Genomic DNA, 20,781 nt, shown 5'->3' on the forward strand with positions numbered 1-20,781 from the left:
ATTAACATCAATAATATCCTTCATGTGGGCCATAACCAGCCTTTCAAAGCATTTCATGACTATCAGTGTCAGAGCCACAGAACGAAAATCATTCATGCATGTTACGACCGAGCTTTTAGGAACAGGGATAATAGTTGATGTCTTGAAACACACTGAAACCACAGCCTGGGAGAGTGACATATTAAAGATGTCAGTTAACACTCCAGCCAGTTCATGAGCACAGTCCTTCAGAACCCTGCCTGGGATATTATCTGGGCCTCCTCAATGGACACACTTAAAGGCAATTCACCTGGGTGGAGTTTAAGTCCAGAAAAAGGACTGGCATTTGCAATCTTAAAGCGGGCATAGAATGTGTTTAGGGTATCAGGAAGTGATGGATCCCGAGGGCAAACATTGTCTCTCTTGCTATAGGCAGGGATTTTCTTGATGCTTGGTTGGTGATGTGGTTGATGTGATGATGTGGTTCTTCCACATTCTACGCGAGTCGTTGGTGGAAAAATGACCCTGTATTTTCTGTGCATATTTAGCCTTTGCCCTCTTAATCCCCACATCTAAATCCCTGTTTTTATTTCAATTTTACTTTTATCAGAGTACAAAATATTACACCTTGTTTCTTTGGGCCATTTGATGTGTTGATGTCATTCTGCACATGCCTTTGTTTAAACAATTGTGTTTTTATTATGCTCCTTAGTGTGTAAATTGGGAAGCATTACAGTATCATCAGGTTTTGTATAAACGTATTTTGCATAAAGATGTATACAAAAGTATTACATGTGAAATAAGAATAATTTGTTTTTATCAACTTGACTTAAACTGCTAGCCAGATAATGTTATTTGTAGTTAATCATTGAATTGAAAATGTAACATAGAAGCATTTTAATTAACATGACCTTAACATTACACTTGTCACACCAGACAAACATGTTTTTATACGTCAAAAGCAGAACAAGGAAACAACTCTTAAACTAAGAGAAACTAAAACTTAAATGCATTTGAGGTTTGCACATGTCTCTCTATCTGTGTGTTGGTGAAGAAATGGCAGATGCCAGAATTTCAGTTGCTCAGGATCAGTTTACTTGCCCAATTTGTCTGGATCTACTGAAAAATCCAGTGACCATTCCCTGTGGACACAGTTACTGTATGGACTGTATTACAAACTGCTGGGATCAGGATGATCAGAAGCGAATCTACCGCTGCCCTCAGTGCAGACAAACCTTCACACCAAGACCTGTTTTAGGTAAGAATGTGGTGTTTGCTGAAATGCTGGAGAAACTGAAGAAGACAAAACTTCAATCCGCTCCTGACTCTGCTCATTGTTATGCTGGACCTGGAGATGTGGAGTGTGACATCTGCACTGAGAGAAAACTAAAAGCAGTCAAGTCCTGTCTAGTGTGTCTGAACTCTTACTGTCAAAATCACCTCAACCAGCATGAGAATTTCTTTAAAGATAAAAACCACAAAGTGATCGATGCCACTGGACGACTACAAGAAATGATCTGCAAAAAACATAATGAACAACTAAAAATCTTCTGCCGTACTGACCAGCAATGCATTTGTGGTCTGTGTATGATGGATGTACACAAAAATCACAACATCGTGACAGCTGTGGCAGAGAGGACAAAGAAACATGTGTGAACTCACACAGATAAAATTAAATTGACATTGATTGTTTGATATTGGATTCATATTATCAGTTCAGCTCAAAGGACTTGATATTAATATCCCTAGTAATCATCACTTCCTAATTTTGGTGGGGAGAGGGGTAAGAACGTCCTCAGGGTCTTCAGGTGGGCACCCTCCTTCACTGGTGTTTCGTTAATAGGCCTGAGTTGCCTGATGAAGATCAGTTGATCGAAACGTTGCAACGCAACTTTCATTAAAAACATTTTTTTTAGCATGCAGATAGTGTGCGGGAATTGTTCTTTGTTAATAGGCCTACGACACCTCTAGAGGGCTCAACTGCACCACCTGGCGTCCCAGGTTAGCCCCCTTCTGCTTTTACCCCTCCTTATTGTCTGCCCCCGAACTCCCACTCCCTTTAGTAGCCTGACTATGGATGTGGCCACAAATCCTCTACAACCCACCTCTATCGGAATTACCTGTGTACACTAGCCTAGTTGTTTGCCTCACAAGCTATAACAGTGTACTTCAGCGTTTTTCATTCGTACGCTTCTCCCATTGCAGCCTCCTATGGTACAGTTAGTTTCACAATCAACAGGGACTTCTGTTGACCCCAAAACAAGATCCAGCCTGAGATTGGTGTTTAAAATCTTAGGAGGAAATTTGAGTTGCTGATCTAAGTCCCCTTGTATTTTCCAGTCTTGTGCGGCATCCAAGATGGTGCTATCCACTCTTGCGGCTGGTTTTGCTGGGCACTGTCCTGCTCTCATGAAGGGGATAGTGGGCGAGTGTTAGGATGATGGTTGAGGGAGGGCATTGATGGAGGATCACTTTCCTTCCAGTTGGCGTAGGACTTGGTTATGCCTCTAGGTGTAATGGCCTTGGGACAGACTGGTTTTGCAGCTGGTGAGGATGTGCCTGAGAGTTGCTGGGGTTTGGCAGAGAGGGCATGTTGGATCATTTCCAAACCACTGGTTCAAATTCTTAGGTGTAGGCTTTCTTTCATCTCCCACATATCTCTCCAAGTGATCTTATGGTGCTCCAGGTTTTCCCAGGTAGTCCACTGGCCCTGCTTTTCTTGTGCCACTGCCTTTGCAAATCTCTCTGCTTCCTATTGATGTCGGATCTCAGCAACTACCAACTTTGTGCCATGTAGGTCGACTAGTCCCAAGTCCAAGCCCGCCTAGTACTTGCTGCACCTTGCAAGGTGGTGCCAAACCCTCACAAAAGATATTTGTAAGACCAGCATCAAATGGTTGAATCCACAGGGAACTGTTTTCTAATTCCTGTTGAAATATCATTTGAAACCTGTTTTTTCATTTTATTGTTTCGTACTTGAATCGGATTGTAAATTGGCTCCTGAATTATGTTTTACCTTGCTGGTTAATAAATTGTTATGTTTGCATTCATTCTAATCTGCTCTGTTTTATTGACTCTTCTTAGTTACTATAAGGTATTACAATATCCTTTGGCACCATAAATCTATGATCAGGGTATAAATTAATGCTAACTGTCTATACTGCTGAACTAAGATCTCCAACAATTACATTACTTTTAAGGAGATAAGCCTGAACCTCTGATCATAGCCCTTACTTTGATTAAGTTGTTGTATGGCGTATAATTTTGATATTCCAGGTTAGATGGTGGTAACTTGGACCTCTGGTCATAGTTTGAGTTCTGTATTAAGTTGTATATAGGTAGTTGGCTGGGGTTGCGTAAGTAATTTTTAATAAGGGCATGCCAGCATGGGGCAGTTGCTTCAACCATTTTCTCTGGTTACACGGATAGACTAATTATTTAACCCTAACTAAGTTGTATGTAATCGTGATTACTATAGGCAGGCTATAAGGAGATACGCCTGGACCTCTAGTTATTGCCCCTACTTTGACTAAGTTGTTGTATAGTATATGATTCGCTATACCAAATTAGAAGGCACTAGTTTGGACCTCTGATCATCCTATGGGTTTGTATCAAGTTGTTTATAGATGGTTACAGTGACCGGTGTTGCCAGACCTCTGGTGTGGTTGATTTTATGTTTTAGAATTCGCACAACGGCCGGTGTGGGCTGATATGACATTGGTAATTGAATTAACAAGTTCAATGTAAACATGAATAAATAGAATGATCAAGCATTTACAAAATGTTTTTTTATCTTTTGGAGTCAGATAAAGCTACCTAAATTGCGTTATGCTAAAACACCATTAATAAGTGCTGATAAATGCACGACAATCCTTCTGTCATGTTTGGTTTCGGCCATTGGGCCAAACGGATGGATATACAGTATTGTTCAAAATAATAGCAGTACAATGTGACTAACCAGAATAATCAAGGTTTTTAGTATATTTTTTATTGCTACGTGGCAAACAAGTTACCAGTAGGTTCAGTAGATTCTCAGAAAACAAATGAGACCCAGCATTCATGATATGCACGCTCTTAAGGCTGTGCAATTGGGCAATTAGTTGAATTAGTTGAAAGGGGTGTGTTCAAAAAAATAGCATTGTGGCATTCAAACACTGAGGTCATCAATTTTGTGAAGAAACAGGTGTTTATCAGGTGGCCCCTATTTAAGGATGAAGTCAACACTTGTTGAACATGCATTTGAAAGCTGAGGAAAATGGGTTGTTCAAGACATTGTTCAGAAGAACAGCGTACTTTGATTAAAAAGTTGATGGGAGAGGGGAAAACCTATAAAGAGGTGCAAAAAATGATAGGCTGTTCAGCTAAAATGATCTCCAATGCCTTAAAATGGAGAGCAAAACCAGAGAGACGTGGAAGAAAACGGAAGACAACCATCAAAATGGATAGAAGAATAACCAGAATGGCAAAGGCTCAGCCAATGATCACCTCCAGGATGATCAAAGACAGTCTGGAGTTACCTGTAAGTACTGTGACAGTTAGAAGACGTCTGTGTGAAGCTAATCTATTTTCAAGAATCCCCCGCAAAGTCCCTCTGTTAAAAAAAGGCATGTGCAGAAGAGGTTACAATTTGCCAAAGAACACATCAACTGGCCTAAAGAGAAATGGAGGAACATTTTGTGGACTGATGAGAGTAAAATTGTTCTTTTTGGGTCCAAGGGCCACAGGCAGTTTGTGAGACGACCCCCAAACTCTGAATTCAAGCCACAGTACACAGTGAAGACAGTGAAGCATGGATGTGCAATCATCATGATTTGGGCATGTTTCTCCTACTATGGTGTTGGGCCTATTTATCGTGTACCAGGGATCATGGATCAGTTTGCATATGTTAAAATACTTGAAGAGGTCATGTTGCCCTATGCTGAAGAGGACATGCCCTTGAAATGGTTGTTTCAACAAGACAATGACCCAAAACACACTAGTAAACGGGCAAAGTCTTGGTTCCAAACCAACAAAATTAATGTTATGGAGTGGCCAGCCCAATCTCCAGACCTTAATCAAATTGAGAACTTGTGGGGTGATATCAAAAATGATGTTTCTGAAGCAAAACCAAGAAATGTGAATGAATTGTGGAATGTTGTTAAAGAATCATGGAGTGGAATAACAGCTGAGAGGTGCCACAAATTGGTTGACTCCATGCCACACAGATGTCAAGCAGTTTTAAAAAACTGTGGTCATACAACTAAATATTAGTTTAGTGATTCACAGGATTGCTAAATCCCAGAAATTTTTTTTTTGTACAAAATAGTTTTGAGTTTGTACAGTCAAAGGTAGACACTGCTATTTTTTTAACACACCCCTTTCAACTAATTGCCCAATTGCACAGCCTTAAGAGCGTGCATATCATGAATGCTGGGTCTTGTTTGTTTTCTGAGAATCTACTGAACCTACTGGTAACTGGTTTGCCACGTAGCAATAAAAAATATACTAAAAACCTTGATTATTCTGATTAGTCACATTGTACTGCTATTATTTTGAAAAATACTGTACATTTAATTTTTCCCCTACAACCTGTCCCACTATGTCTCCATGTCTAAGAGCAAATTGTGCTTGCTCTACAGCCTCAGCTGGGGTTCACTTCCTCCCATTTGCGAGTCTTGGAGGAGCTGTTTGTATGTCTGCATATTGAGACTCTGGCAGGGTCATATTTTCCTTGGATAATGGATTTGCTTCTGGATTTACTGGGTTTCACCTTCATCCTTGCCCATGTAATGTTGGAGTGAAGCTTTGCTAACAGGTGCTTGGTACAGGTGACAGATCCAAAAGCATTAGCCAGGTCAAGGAATAAAACATGCAGTTCTCTCCCTTCCCTTTTTGTAGATTGTATTTGATGCCAAATCATGCTTGTGTGTTCAAGGCATCCTGAGAAACCTGGTACTCCTGCTCTCTGTATCGATGTGTCAATCAAGTTGTTCTGTTTTATGTAAGTATTTATTCTTTGAGCAACGCTGCTAAAGAAGATCTTGCCTTTAACATTCAGGAGATTGATTTGTCGAAATTGGTCGATGTTTGAAGCCTCCGTCTCCTTGGGAATTACCACTCCCCCTGCTCTTCGCCATGCTTTTGGGATGTTTTGTTTCTTCCATGTCACCTTCATTAGCCTCCAAAGAAACGGCAAAACACCTGGGGCGTTCTTATACAACCGGTAAGGAACTCCATTTGGTCCTGGTGCAGAGGCTGCTCTTGCCACCCTTACTATGTTGTCAATCTCTGTTCACTTTGGGGGACTGTCATCAAACTGGTGGTCTGGTTGGCGGCATGTCTGATGGGATTTCCCTTTGCTCAAGTCTTTGCTCGTCTGAGTGTATCACCTTCAGGTGATGTTCCAGCTCCTTCTTTGGTACCAACCTGATAAGCATCACCGTCCCGTATACGGGACACCTAAGTTTACTTCAATATTGTTCAGGTAAATTTTAATCTATCACTACAAACTATATATTGTTGGAAAGGTCTAAGCCCCTAGAATACACATTTTAACAGTGTTTTATAAAATAAATTATGTTGGGAGAGTAATTGATTCATTTATGAAGAGAGTGCGCCTCAAAACATTTATATCCTGCAAAATGTCACTATCTCACCAGCGGGGCGCCTACGTTTACTTCAGTGTTTTCCATGAGAATTCTTATCCAATCCTGACAAACTATATATCGTTTGAAAGCTCTAAGGGTGCAGTTTCCATTTATCATCAGAATTTTGGGAAAGAAATGACATAGTGAGAGCCATTTTCTAAAATGCCACAGGTCCACAGGTGGGCCCATGTTGTTATTATATTGTGACGAGTCTGATACGTGTGGATCCATTTGCAACTCTTTATTGTAGTAGATGTACAAACAAAACAAGGTAACACTCCAGTAATGCACAAACGTAAACACAGACCAATGTCGAGGCAGGCAGAGAACGATCATAAGCGGTAATACAGTCCAATGTCGGGGCAGGCAGAGAGCATTCATAAACGATAATCCAGTCCAATGTCGGGGCAGGCGGCAAGCAGCAATAATCCAATAGACAGTCCGAAATATACAACAGGAAAGCAAACACTAGAAAACACAGGTAAACGCTCAGTAATGTTGCTAAGGCAAACAAGACTTCGCAAAGTACAAGTGTCCAAGTCCCAGGTTAAATAGACCCACTGATACGGTGCAGCTGGTGTATAATCAGCGGGTCACGGGAATTATGGGAAATGTAGTATCGTCTCTTCAGGACCGTACCCCTCCCAGTCAACGAGGTATTGGATGGTGGAACCCTGCCGTCTGGAGTCCAACAGCTCGCGGACCAGATAGGCATCCTCACCGCCAACGACGATAGGAGGGGGGCAAGTCAGTCTGGATTCTACAGCCGCCCCCGGGTCCTCAGCGGGTTTGAGCAGAGACACATGAAAAGTGAGAGAAATGCGATAATTAGCAGGTAGTTGTAACCGGTAAGACACAGGAGTAATCTGTTTGACAATTTGGCCAACATACCTGGGACTTAGTTTTTTGCAGGGGAGACGAAGTCTTAGATCTTTGGTTGAGAGCCACACCAGCTGGCCAGGTTCGTAGCTTGGTTCGGGACGTCTGTGGCGGTCGGCTTTGTCTTTAAACTTCTTAATAGCTCGTGACAGATGGATGTGAGCCTGTTCCCATACCTCTTGACTCCGTGTGAACCAGGCGTCTACAGCAGGAACATCTGTGAGTTTATCATCCCAGGGGAGCATCGGGGGTTGATATCCAAGGATACATTGAAATGGGGTGAGACCAGTGGTGGTTTTCTTGATAGAGTTTTGAGCATATTCCGCCCAAGGTAGGAAGCGACACCAGTCATGTTGGTTTTGATGGCAATGGATTCTGAGAAATTTAGTAAGTTCTTGATTGAGGCGTTCCACTTGTCCGTTAGATTGTGGGTGATAGCCGGATGTGAGACTGATGTTAATGTTGAAAGTTTTGAAAAAAGCCTTCCATACCTTGGACGTAAACTGAGGACCCCGGTCTGATACAATGTCCTCTGGGAGCCCATAGTACCGAAAGATACAATGCAAGAGTTGTTCCGCTGTTTCCATAGCAGATGGGAGTTTGGGCAAAGGGATAAATCTGCAACCTTTTGAGAATCGATCCACCACGGAGAGAACAACAGTGTTGCCTTTGGAATTGGGTAAGTCAGTGACGAAGTCGATAGCTATGTGTGACCAGGGTCTTTGTGGAACTTCGAGGGGTTGAAGGAGACCTGCCGGGGCTTGATGAGGGGCTTTACTGGTGGCGCAGATGGAACAAGCATTGATGGCCGAGCTTACATCGGGGTACATGGATGGCCACCAAAACCTGTTTTTTAACATTTGCAAAGTGGTGTTGATGCTGGGATGGCCAGAGGAGAGAGATGTGTGCACCCAGAGAATGACTCGTTTCCTGTGTGATAGAGGAACAAATATACGGTCAGCAGGACATTCAACTGGTGGTGGGTTGAGATTATTGAGTTGATCAATCTCTCGCATAATGTTCCATTGTATGGGTGCAACAATGAGGGAGGGTGGGATGATGGGTTCGGGGCAAACAGACTGAGGGACAGAGTCATATTGACGTGAAAGGGCGTCAGCTTTGGTGTTTTTGGAGCCAGGTCGATATGTAATGGTGAATTGGAACCTTGTGAAAAAAAGTGCCCATCTTGCCTGTCTTGTGTTGAGCCGTTTAGCTGATTGTAAATACTCAAGATTACGGTGGTCAGTCAAAACGGTGAAGGGATGCTTGGCGCCTTCTAGCCAATGTCGCCACTCCTCGAGTGCTGCTTTCATGGCTAATAGCTCGCGATGGCCCACATCGTAGTTTCGTTCAGAGGAATTCAGTTTACGAGAAAAGAAGGCACAGGGAAATAATTTAGGTGGATTTCCTTGCCTCTGGGACAAAATGGCGCCGATGCCGGTGTTGGAGGCGTCAACTTCTACTATAAATGGTCTTTCTGGGTCTGGATGATGAAGGATTGGGGCTGAGGTGAACAAAGACTTCAGGTTTTCAAATGCGCTCTCAGCACCAGGGTTCCAGGCTAGTTTGTGGTTGGTCCTTTGCACTAGCGAAGTTAAAGGTGCAGCGATGATACTGAAATTCTTAATAAACCGTCGATAGAAGTTGGCAAATCCTAAGAAACGTTGTAGTTCCTTCACTGTGGTGGGTTTGGGCCAGTTGAGTACAGAGTTTACCTTTTTCTCATCCATTGCGACTCCATCTGGACTGATGATGTATCCTAAAAAGGAGGTTGAGGACTGATGAAATTCACACTTCTCTGCCTTGGCGTAAAGTTGATGTTCAATGAGACGTTGGAGGACTGCCCTGACGTGAATAATGTGTTGCTTAAGTGAATCTGAGTAAATCAAGATATCGTCAATGTAGATGATGACGAAGCGTTTAAGCATATCCCGAAAAACATCATTAATGAAAGACTGGAATACTGACGGACTGTTAGATAGCCCGAAGGGCATGACCAAATATTCATAGTGGCCGTCAATCGTAGAAAAGGCCGTTTTCCACTCATCTCCCTCTCTGATTCGTATCAAATTATAAGCGCTGCGAAGATCTAGTTAAGTGTAGATTCTGGCATTGCGGAGTTGTTCTAGTGCAGCGGGGACCAGTGGCAGTGGGTAACGGAACTTAACAGTGATATCATTGAGTCCACGATAATCAATGCAGGGACGTAAACTACCATCCTTCTTACCTACGAAGAAGAATCCCGCAGCGGCTGGTGATGTGGAAGAACGAATAAACCCTTTGGCCAGCTCCTCTTCGATGTATTTCTTCATCGCTTGAGTTTCAGGTGCAGACAGGGGGAAGATGCGGCCTTTCGGTGGTGTTGTGTTGGGCAACAATTCAATAGCACAGTCACTGGCTCGATGGGGTGGTAGTTGAGTTGCTTTAATCTTTCTGAATGCGACCACCAGATCGTGATACTCAGTAGGAACATTGTCGGGTAGACTAGTGACAGGAGTGGTTTGCGATGAGAATAAATTAATTTTACTCACACAGGAGGTCTGACAATTTTCACCCCAACTGACGATCTGTTTGTCCTTCCAGGAGACGAGAGGGTTATGATGGTGTAGCCATGGAAATCCCAATATGACCGGGTTGTGAGGTGACGAGATAACATAAAAGGTGATGTTCTCTTCATGTACAGGTTGAGTGGCAAGCGTTATATTTTCGGTCGTGTGAGTGACTCGGCCCGTGCCCAAGGGCCGTCCATCTAGCACTGAGATAGAGAGAGGAGGTACACAGGGAATTACTGGAATGCCATAGAGTTTAATCAAATTAGAGTCAATAAAGTTTCCTGCAGCTCCGGAATCGATCAAAGCTTTAGAAGATATAGTGGTATTTTGCCATGTTAAAGTAATGGGTATTTCTAAACAGTCAAAAGTAGTGGGAATGGAAGCACTCACCCGACCGAGACGAGTTTGCGTTGGTCACGTGGGGCATGCGGCGAGGACGTGACCCGGTTCACCACAATAGAGACACAGTCGCTCTCTAAACCGGCGCTCTCTCTCCTCAGCCGTCAAACGTGCACGTCCAATTTGCATGGGTTCGCAGTCTTCGGGTTGAGTTGAAACGGGGGTGGATAAACCTCGCGTGGGTCTTCTGGATCGAACCAAATTATCAATGCGGATGGTTAACATGACAAAATCATCTAAACTTTTCCCCTCATCTCGGCAGGCAAGTTCCGACTGTAGTTCCGGATTTAACCCCTGACGGAACAAAGTTTTTAACGTGTCTTCCACCCAGTTGGTTTGGGCTGCGAGAGTACGAAACGCTAGCGCGTACTCCGCTGCGGTGCGACGGCCTTGACGAAGTGTTAAAAGTTGTTCCCCTGGGTCTCGACCTCCAGCCAGATATTCAAACACTGCCCGCATCATCCTCTGAAATTCATCATAAGTGCAATGATTAAAACTTCCCGCCGTCCATAGAGCAGTAGCCCATTCCAGCGCTTTTCCGGTAAGCAAGGAACACACCAAAGAGATCTTACCAACTTCTGTGTTGTACAAGGTGGATTTCATTGTTGGGCAATGAAAAGGTCACACTGCATGAGAAAGCCCCTGCATTTATCTGGAGTGCCGTCAAATTTCTCCGGGAATGCCAGGCGAGGAGTCGCTGAAGCCGCGGGCATGGGTATGGGTGCAGGCTGAGGCGGAAGTGGTGCTGGAGCGGCGGGGGCGGAGGCAGCAGCCACTAGAGTTTGGACGGAGCGAACCACAGTCCAATGTCGGGGCAGGCGGAGAGCATTCATAAACGATAATCCAGTCCAATGTCGGGGCAGGCGGCAAGCAGCAATAATCCAATAGACAGTCCGAAATATACACCAGGAAAGCAAACACTAGAAAACACAGGTAAACGCTCAGTAATGTTGCTGGGGCAAACAAGACTTCGCAAAGTACAAGTGTCCAAGTCCCAGGTTAAATAGACCCACTGATACGGTGCAGCTGGTGTGTAATCAGCGGGTCACGGGAATTATGGGAAATGTAGTATCGCTAATATGCAGGTGAATGTGAGGGTTGTGCACCGGGGGCGTTAATGCTGACATCCGTCAAATATATATTGGGGACACGAATCCCCTATCTAAACTTAAAATATCTTGACAAACTATATATCATTGGAAAGCTCTGAGATTGTTGTTTTCATATTTTATCACCATTTTGCAGAAATTATGACGTAGTGAGAGTCCGTTTCTAAAATGTCACCGCGCCACAGGTGGACCCAGTTTGTTTTAACATATGTATAGCACAAATACCCTGTTCTAAACCTAAACAATCTTGACAAACTATATATCATTGGAAAGCTCTAAGAGTGTAGTTATCTTATCTTCACCATTTTGAGAAAAAAATGACGTAGTGAGAGTCAGTTTCAAAAAGGCCACGGGCCCACATGTAGGCCCAATATGTTTTTACATTTTTCTAACACTAAACCCCCACTCTAAACCCAAAAAATCTTGATAAACTATATATCACTGGAAAGCTTTCAGAATGTAGTTTTCATATGTCAAAGTCATCTGATGATAGAAATAATGTAGTGACAGTTTTTTGTTACATGCCCCCCACCCATAGGAATGCATATTAATTTTCTATATTCATAACACTATATCCTAGTATAAATCCTCAAAAATGTTGACAAACTCTATATCATTGGAAAGCTCTTAGAATGTAGTTTTAATATTTCAAAATGTTTTAGCAGTAATAATAATGCAGTGACAGTAATTTATTCATTTATGACAAGAGTATGCAGCAAACTGTTGACACCTACTGGCCGTTGTTGGTAAAACCACTAAAACTGTGACCAGTGTTGGGAGTAACGCATTAAAAAATATAATATATTACAGTAATATATTCGTTTTTGCTGTAACGCAGTAATATAACGCATTACTGATAAAATGTTGGTAATATTTTACTCGTTACAGTCTTAGTAACGCGCGCGTTACAACAATGCATTTCAAAAATAGACCGTGTTAATTTTATTTTTTACTTTTGACCAATGCACGAGACCAGCATCCACACAGGAAAAAGCTGCAGGTAAAATAACGTTCGTATTTCTGTTTCCGGGTGCTGTGTGCAGCATGTTCATTTTTACTTTAATTTTGTATTTGAACTGCGATTTGGACGCAGTGTGCGTCAAATATAGACGCGAAGAGCTGAATCCGGGAAGTCCGCAGCTGTATTGACTAAAGTGGTCGCAATCAGGTCTGGTAGCGCCACACATGCATAATTCTGTGAATGAGAGCACTAAGTAAAAGCAACAGAAAGTTTCTATTGGTCTCCCATGCTGCTTGAACCCCAGAAGTAAAGATTTTTTCTTTTGCTTGCCAGTAAAATCCATATCAACAGCAGCAATGACAAGGTAAGCTAACGTTGCTATGGTTACAGCCCATATAGATAATAGATTGCTAGGCTATTGCTATGCTATCTACAGTTTTATTACAAACAGCAACCTAAACTACAACGTAACATTAGTGTATATCTAAATAGTACATTTAAACATGATTGTTTAAAGTTTTTACCAGCCTTTGTATGGGAGCCTATACAGTGTTTCTCTGTTTGTCTGTGTTTAATTAAGCAAAGATATGTTAGTCTACATGTAATCCTTATATTGGACTGAAATGAGCTGTATTCCTTGAGGTCTGATCCTCCAATAGCACTTATTGATAAGTTGTGTCATATCTTCCATCATTTACTCAGATCCCTCCTCTCTTTGATAAGGTGGTCAATTTCCTGTTGCCTTCTAGACTTGGGAGGGGTTGGTGTTTCCTTCCTCTCTTTTATTCTGAATCTTGCTGCCCCATAGAAATAGATCAGATCACTCATTCTCTGTAGTTTCTTTTCCAATGTTCCTCGTATTCCTTCCAGGATCGTGCCTAGGTCTGCATCGACCATTGCCCACTCATTCTTGTTGCTGTACTTTAGGGCATCGACCATTGCCCACTCATTCTTGTTGCTGTACTTTAGGATTTTCTTCTCTATAACAGACCGTGACTGGTTTTGTCCCTGGTTTTGTCTCCCAAAGGATAATGGTCAATACGAGGTCCCGACCTTGCCTCCTTTGAGCACTTCATCTGCCCTAGATGTATTTTAAGGCCTCTGTAGATGTAACTGTAAAACAGCCACAGCTGCAAGTTTGAGGTTCTTGTTTTGCAGCTGATGATGTTAGCGCCGTGCTGATTTTTCGCTTTGTCATTGTCATGTTCTTTCCAAGGTCTGTTACCGTGTAGTTAGTTGACGAGTCATCTTCCGCCCCCGCAGACTAAAGCGGTATTTTTCTCTTTGGACTTTCTGTAGCTCCGCCTATTCACTTATCATGGTGACGGAGCCTGCCGTCATGGATAGCTTGTTCATGCCAGCCCTGTTGGGGTCTTTAACTTCTGTCAGCTGTCTTTCCACACCATCACATAGTCTTTCCCTTGTCATCAGCTGAACTTTCACAGCAGTCATCGGATTTCTCCAAATTATCAGTTCAGCTCTCAGGACTGCAGTTCTATTATGATTTTGTTACATGCATGTTTATGTAATATTGCTGTTCAAGGTTATTTGATCTTTTTCACAGACACTTTTGATGGAGACACAAAGAAATTTAAAGCAGAGAATTCAGGAGAGAGAGAAGAAGCTTCAGGAGCTGAGACAGACTGTGGACTCTCATTTGGTGAGTTTTGAACAGAGAAGAAAAACATCTGCTGGATGAGAAGTTTCAGATTCAGTGATGAATGAAGTGTTCGAACAGTTTTAGTCTGACTGAAGTTCACTGTGAGTCTCAGGCTGTGTGAGACAGCAGTAAGATCTGATTGTAATGTTTGTCCTAACAGCGCTCTGCACAGACAGCAGTGGAGGACAGTGAGAGGATTTTTACTGAACTGATCCGATCCATTGAGAGAAGACGATCTGAGGTGACACAACTGATCAGAGATCAGAAAAACATTGCAATGAGTCGAGCTGAAGTAGTCATGAAGCGTCTGGAGGAGGAGATTGATGATCTGAAGAGGAGAGACACTGAGCTGAAGCAGTTTTTACAAACAGACAATCACATCTATTTCCTACAGGTAACAGATCTGAAAAACAGGACATTGATCATTAACAATTCTTGATCTTTAATAAGCTTATGGTTAGAGATATTTTAACCTAATAGTCAAAATTCATGACACTGTAAGAACAAAAGCATTTTGTATAAAAATTTAGGTTCAGAGTAGTGTGTTTGTTGGAGATTGTGTGTATCACATTGTAATTGTAAAAGGCAAAGATTCAGTCTTTAGAGACACTGACAAAAACAAGATAATAAGATGAGATTGAAATTTGAGATGAGCAAATAACAAGCTAGTGTCACGGGGTGACTATTCAAGGGCGGAACTAAAGTTGATGGAGATCGGTTCCGCCCGGACCGTAAATCCCAAATTACCAGTTGCAGGTGTGTCAGCGAGCGTGGCAAATGCGGATTGGACAATGAAGAGAAGGAGAGGAGTATAAAGAGAGCCCCAGAAAGGTCAGAATGGCAGTTTATTCTAGCTGATCCGGTGAGGAAGTTCGAGTGTTTTGGGCGAGTGCAGCGGAAGGGAAGCGGAAGGTATTGTTGGCTGGGTGAAGAAGGAAAGAAGGAATTGATGAGAACAGTGACTGGGCTGAGTATATTTTGCTGAATATTTATCTGTGAAAAGGCTTATGCAAACGTGTAAGGAATCTTGAGTATTGCAAACAGGAAGACTCACCGCAAGTATCGCCGAAGGAGGCCCTACAGCGATAAACACACGACAACAGGGAGTTTACCCGGCAGCTGGAAAGAAGAGAAGACAAAGTCTGGTGTTTACAACAGTGTGAGTACCACAGCATCGCTTAACAGCATCCTACCCGAGTGAGAATCATTCAGTGAGTCTTTTGTGAGTCATAGCATAGCATGTGAGCGGCCCCACTGTGGAAAGGAGTTGTGGGTGAGCCAGGGATAACGAGTGAAGGAAGACGCAGGGGTGTCACGACGGCAACGTCTACCTTCTGGCCCTTCGCTGAATCAGTGCCCAATGAATTCCAGGACGAGTCCCTAGTCAATCATGGTTGTGACCCTAATTCACCTAGAGTGTGTGGAGTGCATTTGGTAAGTCTTTGTCCTTTGCCGTGAGTGTATACACTGAAAATTGCAGTGTTGTGCTGTGTCCGTCAATAACTACCTTTATGTTGGACGAGTCCCTGTGAAAGACTCGGACGTTGAGGTTGGCGAAGTGGAACATCTTTATTCATATGCCATTTGTGACATCCTGATCTTCCTTCCCCATGGAGGTGGTGGTGAACTAACTAAAACAAGTAAGACTTTTGTGAGTAAGGTGGAAAGTATAAGGAGAAAGTTTGGCTGCTGTAGGAGGAATTTAGCTGTGTGGAAAACATTACCTGCAGTGGAGTCTCTTCGAAGGTTCGCCCCTGTCTAGATCTCTTGCCCTGTCGGTTGGAAGAGAGGAGAGGGAAGTGTTCGGCGCACCCAGTGTTGTATATCCAAGGCGAAACATCCTACTTGAATCTACCGGTGTGCTGATGCCGGCGGAGGCCGTGTTCAGCCCAGCGGAGCAGCCCCCATCTTTAACAGACGTCAGTTGAAGCCTCAAAGCAGCTCAACGCCAGGACGTCCTTCACCTTCTAAGGTCTGTGAATTCCATCTACTTTCTGTTCCTCAGTATACTCACCATAAGTCCACCGCCCAGTATAGTTCTGTTATGCGAAGTACTTACCTGCTGTTAAAAAGTTGTCCCAGTAAAGCCCCAGTCACCTGTAATGTACCTACCTTATGCTAACAGCTAAAGCCAGCATATTGCATTGTACGCCTGCCTGTAGTGCAAGTAAAGTCCCAGTCAGCTGTAATGTACTTACCTTATGCTAACAGCTAAAGCCAGCATACTGCGTTGTACGCCTGCCTGAAGTTAAAGTCAAGCCCCTGTCACCTGCAGTGTACTAACCTTATGCTAACAGCTAAAGCCAGCATAATGTGTTGTATGTCCGCCTGAAGTTAAAGTAAAGCCCCAGTCACCTGTAATGTACTTACCTTATGCATACAGCTAAAGCCAGCACACTGTGTTGTACACCTGCCGTAAGCCCAAGCAAAGCCCCGTCTTCGAGGTGCACTTACTGTATGTCCAGAGTTAAAGGCAGCCTATTGTGTTGAATCTCTACCTGCAAGTCCGGGTGAGGTCCCCTGCAAGCAGAACACAAAGGAGCCTAATGAATAAGCTGTTTGTCGTCGCATAGTCAGGAGATAAGAAGAGGAAGGACCCACCTGAGACTCGAGACTGTGCTCTCCCAGTTGGAGGATTGGATTTTAGCTTTCCCTTTCGCCTTCCCCATTTAAGTAATTTAATAAAGTTTGTTTTAATTAAACTTACGCTCTCTGTGTGTCTGGTCATTGGGGTGCTCTTGGGACCTCCTCAAGGTGGAAACTAGGAAGGGGCGTGACTCACGACATCTGTGGTCCGCTCCGACCTGTGACACTAGTAAACATAATTATTGTATTATTTTATTTGTTTTTGTCCTGCAGAGTTTCAAGTCTTTCTCTGTGACTTCTGGATCTTCAGATGTTTCCAGCATTACTCTCAGTTCTCTTCTCACTTTTGATGATTTGGGAAAATCTGTTTCTAAACTCAGAGAAAAAGTGGAGGATTTGTGTAAAGATGAGATTAAACGTATATCTGACAGAGGTAAAGTATCAGACATGCATGTGAGCAGCGGCGAGTCTTTACGTATGTTGTGTTTTCAGATGTTAACTGTGTCTGTTTATTTCTATAGTAAAATCAACTGAAATTATTCCCAAAGAACCCAGAACTAGAGAGGATTTCCTACAATGTAAGTTAGTAAAACCATCAAACACACACACACACACACACACACACACACACACACACACACACACACACACACACACACACAGACACACACACACACACACACACACATCCACTACACCAAATGAAATGATTAAACACTACAGTGTGCTGAATAGATGTGTAGTAACTTTATAATGATAAGGTAACACAGTGACATGCAGTAGAGATGAATTACAAACATCTCCCCGATCAACTTCTGTGTTTCTCTTTTTCTTTTTGTTCTACATCAATGGGTTATCATGGTAAGGAAAAAACAGTAAACAAAACCCAAAGACAAATTGATGTCTGTCCTCAAAGGGGAGATGAGCGATAACATGTTCTCCTTAAAGGCACAAAAGAGGATGTTTTGTTTTATACATTTTTGCAATATCACTTGAAACTGTCTTTACTAACTGATAAAAGACTATTTATTAGGTGCACTGAAAGTAATAATATTAACATAAGTCATCTGTGCACAAAGTAGGGCGTTAAAAACATCAGCCAATTGCTGACGTGGTCATCGCATCAGCGATTGGCCCTTTGGCTTGCCAATCACTGCCACTACGATCCTTGTGAGAGACGTGCGCGCTCCAGTAACTTTACACAGGCGACGCATGTGCATAGCGCATGAAACTCCGTTTTTAGTTTTGGTTTGTTTTCATTGTCGATCCTGCTTTCCTCCTCGAATTTGCACCATGGTAGAGAAGAAACGCGAAGGAGGACGCAAAAGACTTTTTTGAAGTAGCTGAGAAGAGGAGAAAACTGTCAGAAGAACGTAATGTAACCAGAGTCTTTATTGGAGAAACATTTCACACTGGAGAGCAATGAAGGAACAGGGAGGTGTCAAGACAGACGCAAAGTTCACAAAAATTCTTCTCGGCAGGTAACAGTGATTATTCTTTCTTTGTAGGATAATTATTGTTGTACTGTTATTCAGGTATATTGACGTTGTTCTTGTATTGTAGTTGTAAGGCAGTGACCAGTCTGCTACATGAACCAGCAGCCATATCACCCTGTAGCCCAAGACAGCTTGCCCACTGAAGCTAAGCAGGGCTGAGCCTTGGATGGGAGACCACCTGGGAAAACCAGGTTGCTGCTGGTAGAGGTGTTAGTGAGACCAGCAGGGGCTGCTCACCCTGTGGTCTGTGTGTGTCCTAACACCCCAGTATAGTGATGGGGACACTATACTGTCAAAAAAGCACCGTCCTTCGGATGAGACGTTAAACCGAGGTCCTGACTCTCTGTGGTCATTAAAAATCCCTGAATGTCCTTTGAAAAGAGTTGGAGGGGCGCCCTGGCACCCTGGCCAAACTTGCCCATTGGTCTACTAATCATCCCCTCATACTAATTGGCTATATTACTCTATCTCCTCTCCACTAATAAGTTGGTGTGTGGTGAGCGTTCTGGCGCAATATGGCTGCCGTCACATCATCCAGGTGGATGCTGCACATTGGTGGTACTGAGAAAAGCGCTATATAAATGTAAGGTATTATTATTATTATTACATGCTAATATTATCATATTATTTCACATAATGAATCCACTGACGCGACACAGCATATGCTGGTGGTAAACAAACACTCGTGTTCAAATTGTGAGACTTTGAGAAATTGTGAGAAATTGTGTGTATCCGTTTTGGAATGCGTACCCTAGAAATTAGCTGTGAAGGAGGGGGGCTGTTTTTACCCATGCGCTCATTTCAAAAACTCAGTAGCGGTCTTTGGATTCACAGTCAGCGAAAACATCCTCTTTTGCGCCTATAACCTGTGTTTAGTTTCCAGCCAACCACTACAGTGTTTAAACATTTCTAACAAATTTACTAAACCCATATTCAGTCTGTGTGTCCAAACATTATCATATAAAGTATACGCATTGTACCTGATTGCATATTACAGAAAAAGGCGAGTCGTTTGTGCACATTGATATCCCAGAGGTGAAAGGGCAGATGTTCATTGCTCTTCCTGGCTGGTAGATGTGTATTGTTGTCATGATCTTCAGTATAAACTCACTACAAATACACAATGGAAAGGCTGGCAGAAGACAAAGAGCAGGATGTTGTCCCATCAATGTTATTATTTTATTGCTAAATGCTTATTTTATTTTTATCAGATTCCATTCTGCTGTCTCTGGATCCAAACACAGTGAATAAAAATCTCCAGCTGTCTGAGAAGAACATTGTGGCTACTTACATTAAAACAGTCCAGATGTATCCTAAACATCCAGACAGATTTAGTGATTTGAGTGAAGTTTTGTGTAGAGAGAGTTTGTTTGGACGCTGTTACTGGGAGGTTGAGAGGAGTGGTCGTGTTGATATATCAGTGTCATATAAGAGCATCAGTAGGAAGGGAGAGGGTAATGAGTGTAGGTTTGGATGTAATGATCAGTCCTGGAGATTGTTATGCTCTGACTCCAGTTGCTTCTTCACTCACAATAACAAACTCACTAAACTCCCTGTAGTGTTGAGCTCCTGTAGAATAGGAGTGTATGTGGATCACAGCACAGGATCTCTGTCCTTCTACAACATCTCTGATACAATGAACCTCATACACAGAGTCAACACTACATTCACTCAACCACTTTATCCTGGATTTTGGATCGATCCAAACTCAACCATAAAACTCTGCAAACTTATAATATAGAAGACCGAGATTACATAATAGTGTTTTATCACAGCTTTGACCTACATGATTATTTAGTAACAGTGAGATGCTAGGAGTCTTTTATTGTCTCATGAAAATTGAAACACTTCAACTCTTAAACCAATAGTTGAGTTTGTCTATATATAACTCAACATTGGTTAAAAGTAACTAATTTAAAAAAAAATATTATTAGATGTTATTTTTAGATTGATCTAATGAAGGTTGTGGTGTAAATGTTGGAGTGAATGGGAAACAGTTAATGTTAACGTTTTTTATGGGATGGAGTGACATAGTTTGTGTTTGTTTTGATTTTATTCTTCTGATTCCTCTTATGGATATTTAAAAATTTATTTAGTTTTGATTCACTTCTTTGTTTAGAGGTTCTTTTCATTTCTGATTTTAAACAGCATGTGTACCACACTTTATAGCTGTCCTTATTCAGTAATGTATGGTTTGAAACTATATTTTTTCACATAAAATAGAAAAAATTAAAAAAAATTCTCCCCAAAGATGAAAATACATTCATCTGGTATGTATCTTCTGACATTTACAGTAGTTGTGTATTGATTTATTTCTTACTTATTTTGCTTTCCTTATAGTAAGCATCAAACAAGATCAGATTAACAGATAAAACAGATAACAGATAAAAAACAACTAATTAATAAGGGTTTTCTGTTATTATTATTTGTCCCTCATCCCTATATTTCATGCACAGATATTATTGAAAAAGTGTTAAAGTAAAGAGTAAAGAGACTTTCTGTTTGAATATGATTCTTGTCTTATAAATTGGGTA

At 42.2% G+C, this 20,781-nt stretch overlaps 1 protein-coding gene across 1 annotated transcript; it reads left to right on the plus strand.

Annotated features, from left to right (window-relative positions):
• The first annotated feature begins 993 nt into the window (after positions 1-993).
• LOC129426323 (tripartite motif-containing protein 16-like) lies at positions 994-20,469 on the plus strand. Its single transcript, XM_073863781.1, has 6 exons — positions 994-1,629; positions 14,070-14,165; positions 14,326-14,559; positions 17,025-17,184; positions 17,273-17,329; positions 19,459-20,469. Exons 1-6 carry the CDS (start codon positions 1,006-1,008, stop codon positions 19,986-19,988), a joined length of 1,701 nt encoding a protein of 566 aa, XP_073719882.1. The 5' UTR covers positions 994-1,005; the 3' UTR covers positions 19,989-20,469.
• The last annotated feature ends 312 nt before the right edge of the window (positions 20,470-20,781 follow it).

The sequence above is a fragment of the Misgurnus anguillicaudatus genome, chromosome 25 (genome assembly GCF_027580225.2).
Source record: "Misgurnus anguillicaudatus chromosome 25, ASM2758022v2, whole genome shotgun sequence".
NCBI classification, from domain to species: domain Eukaryota; kingdom Metazoa; phylum Chordata; class Actinopteri; order Cypriniformes; family Cobitidae; genus Misgurnus; species Misgurnus anguillicaudatus.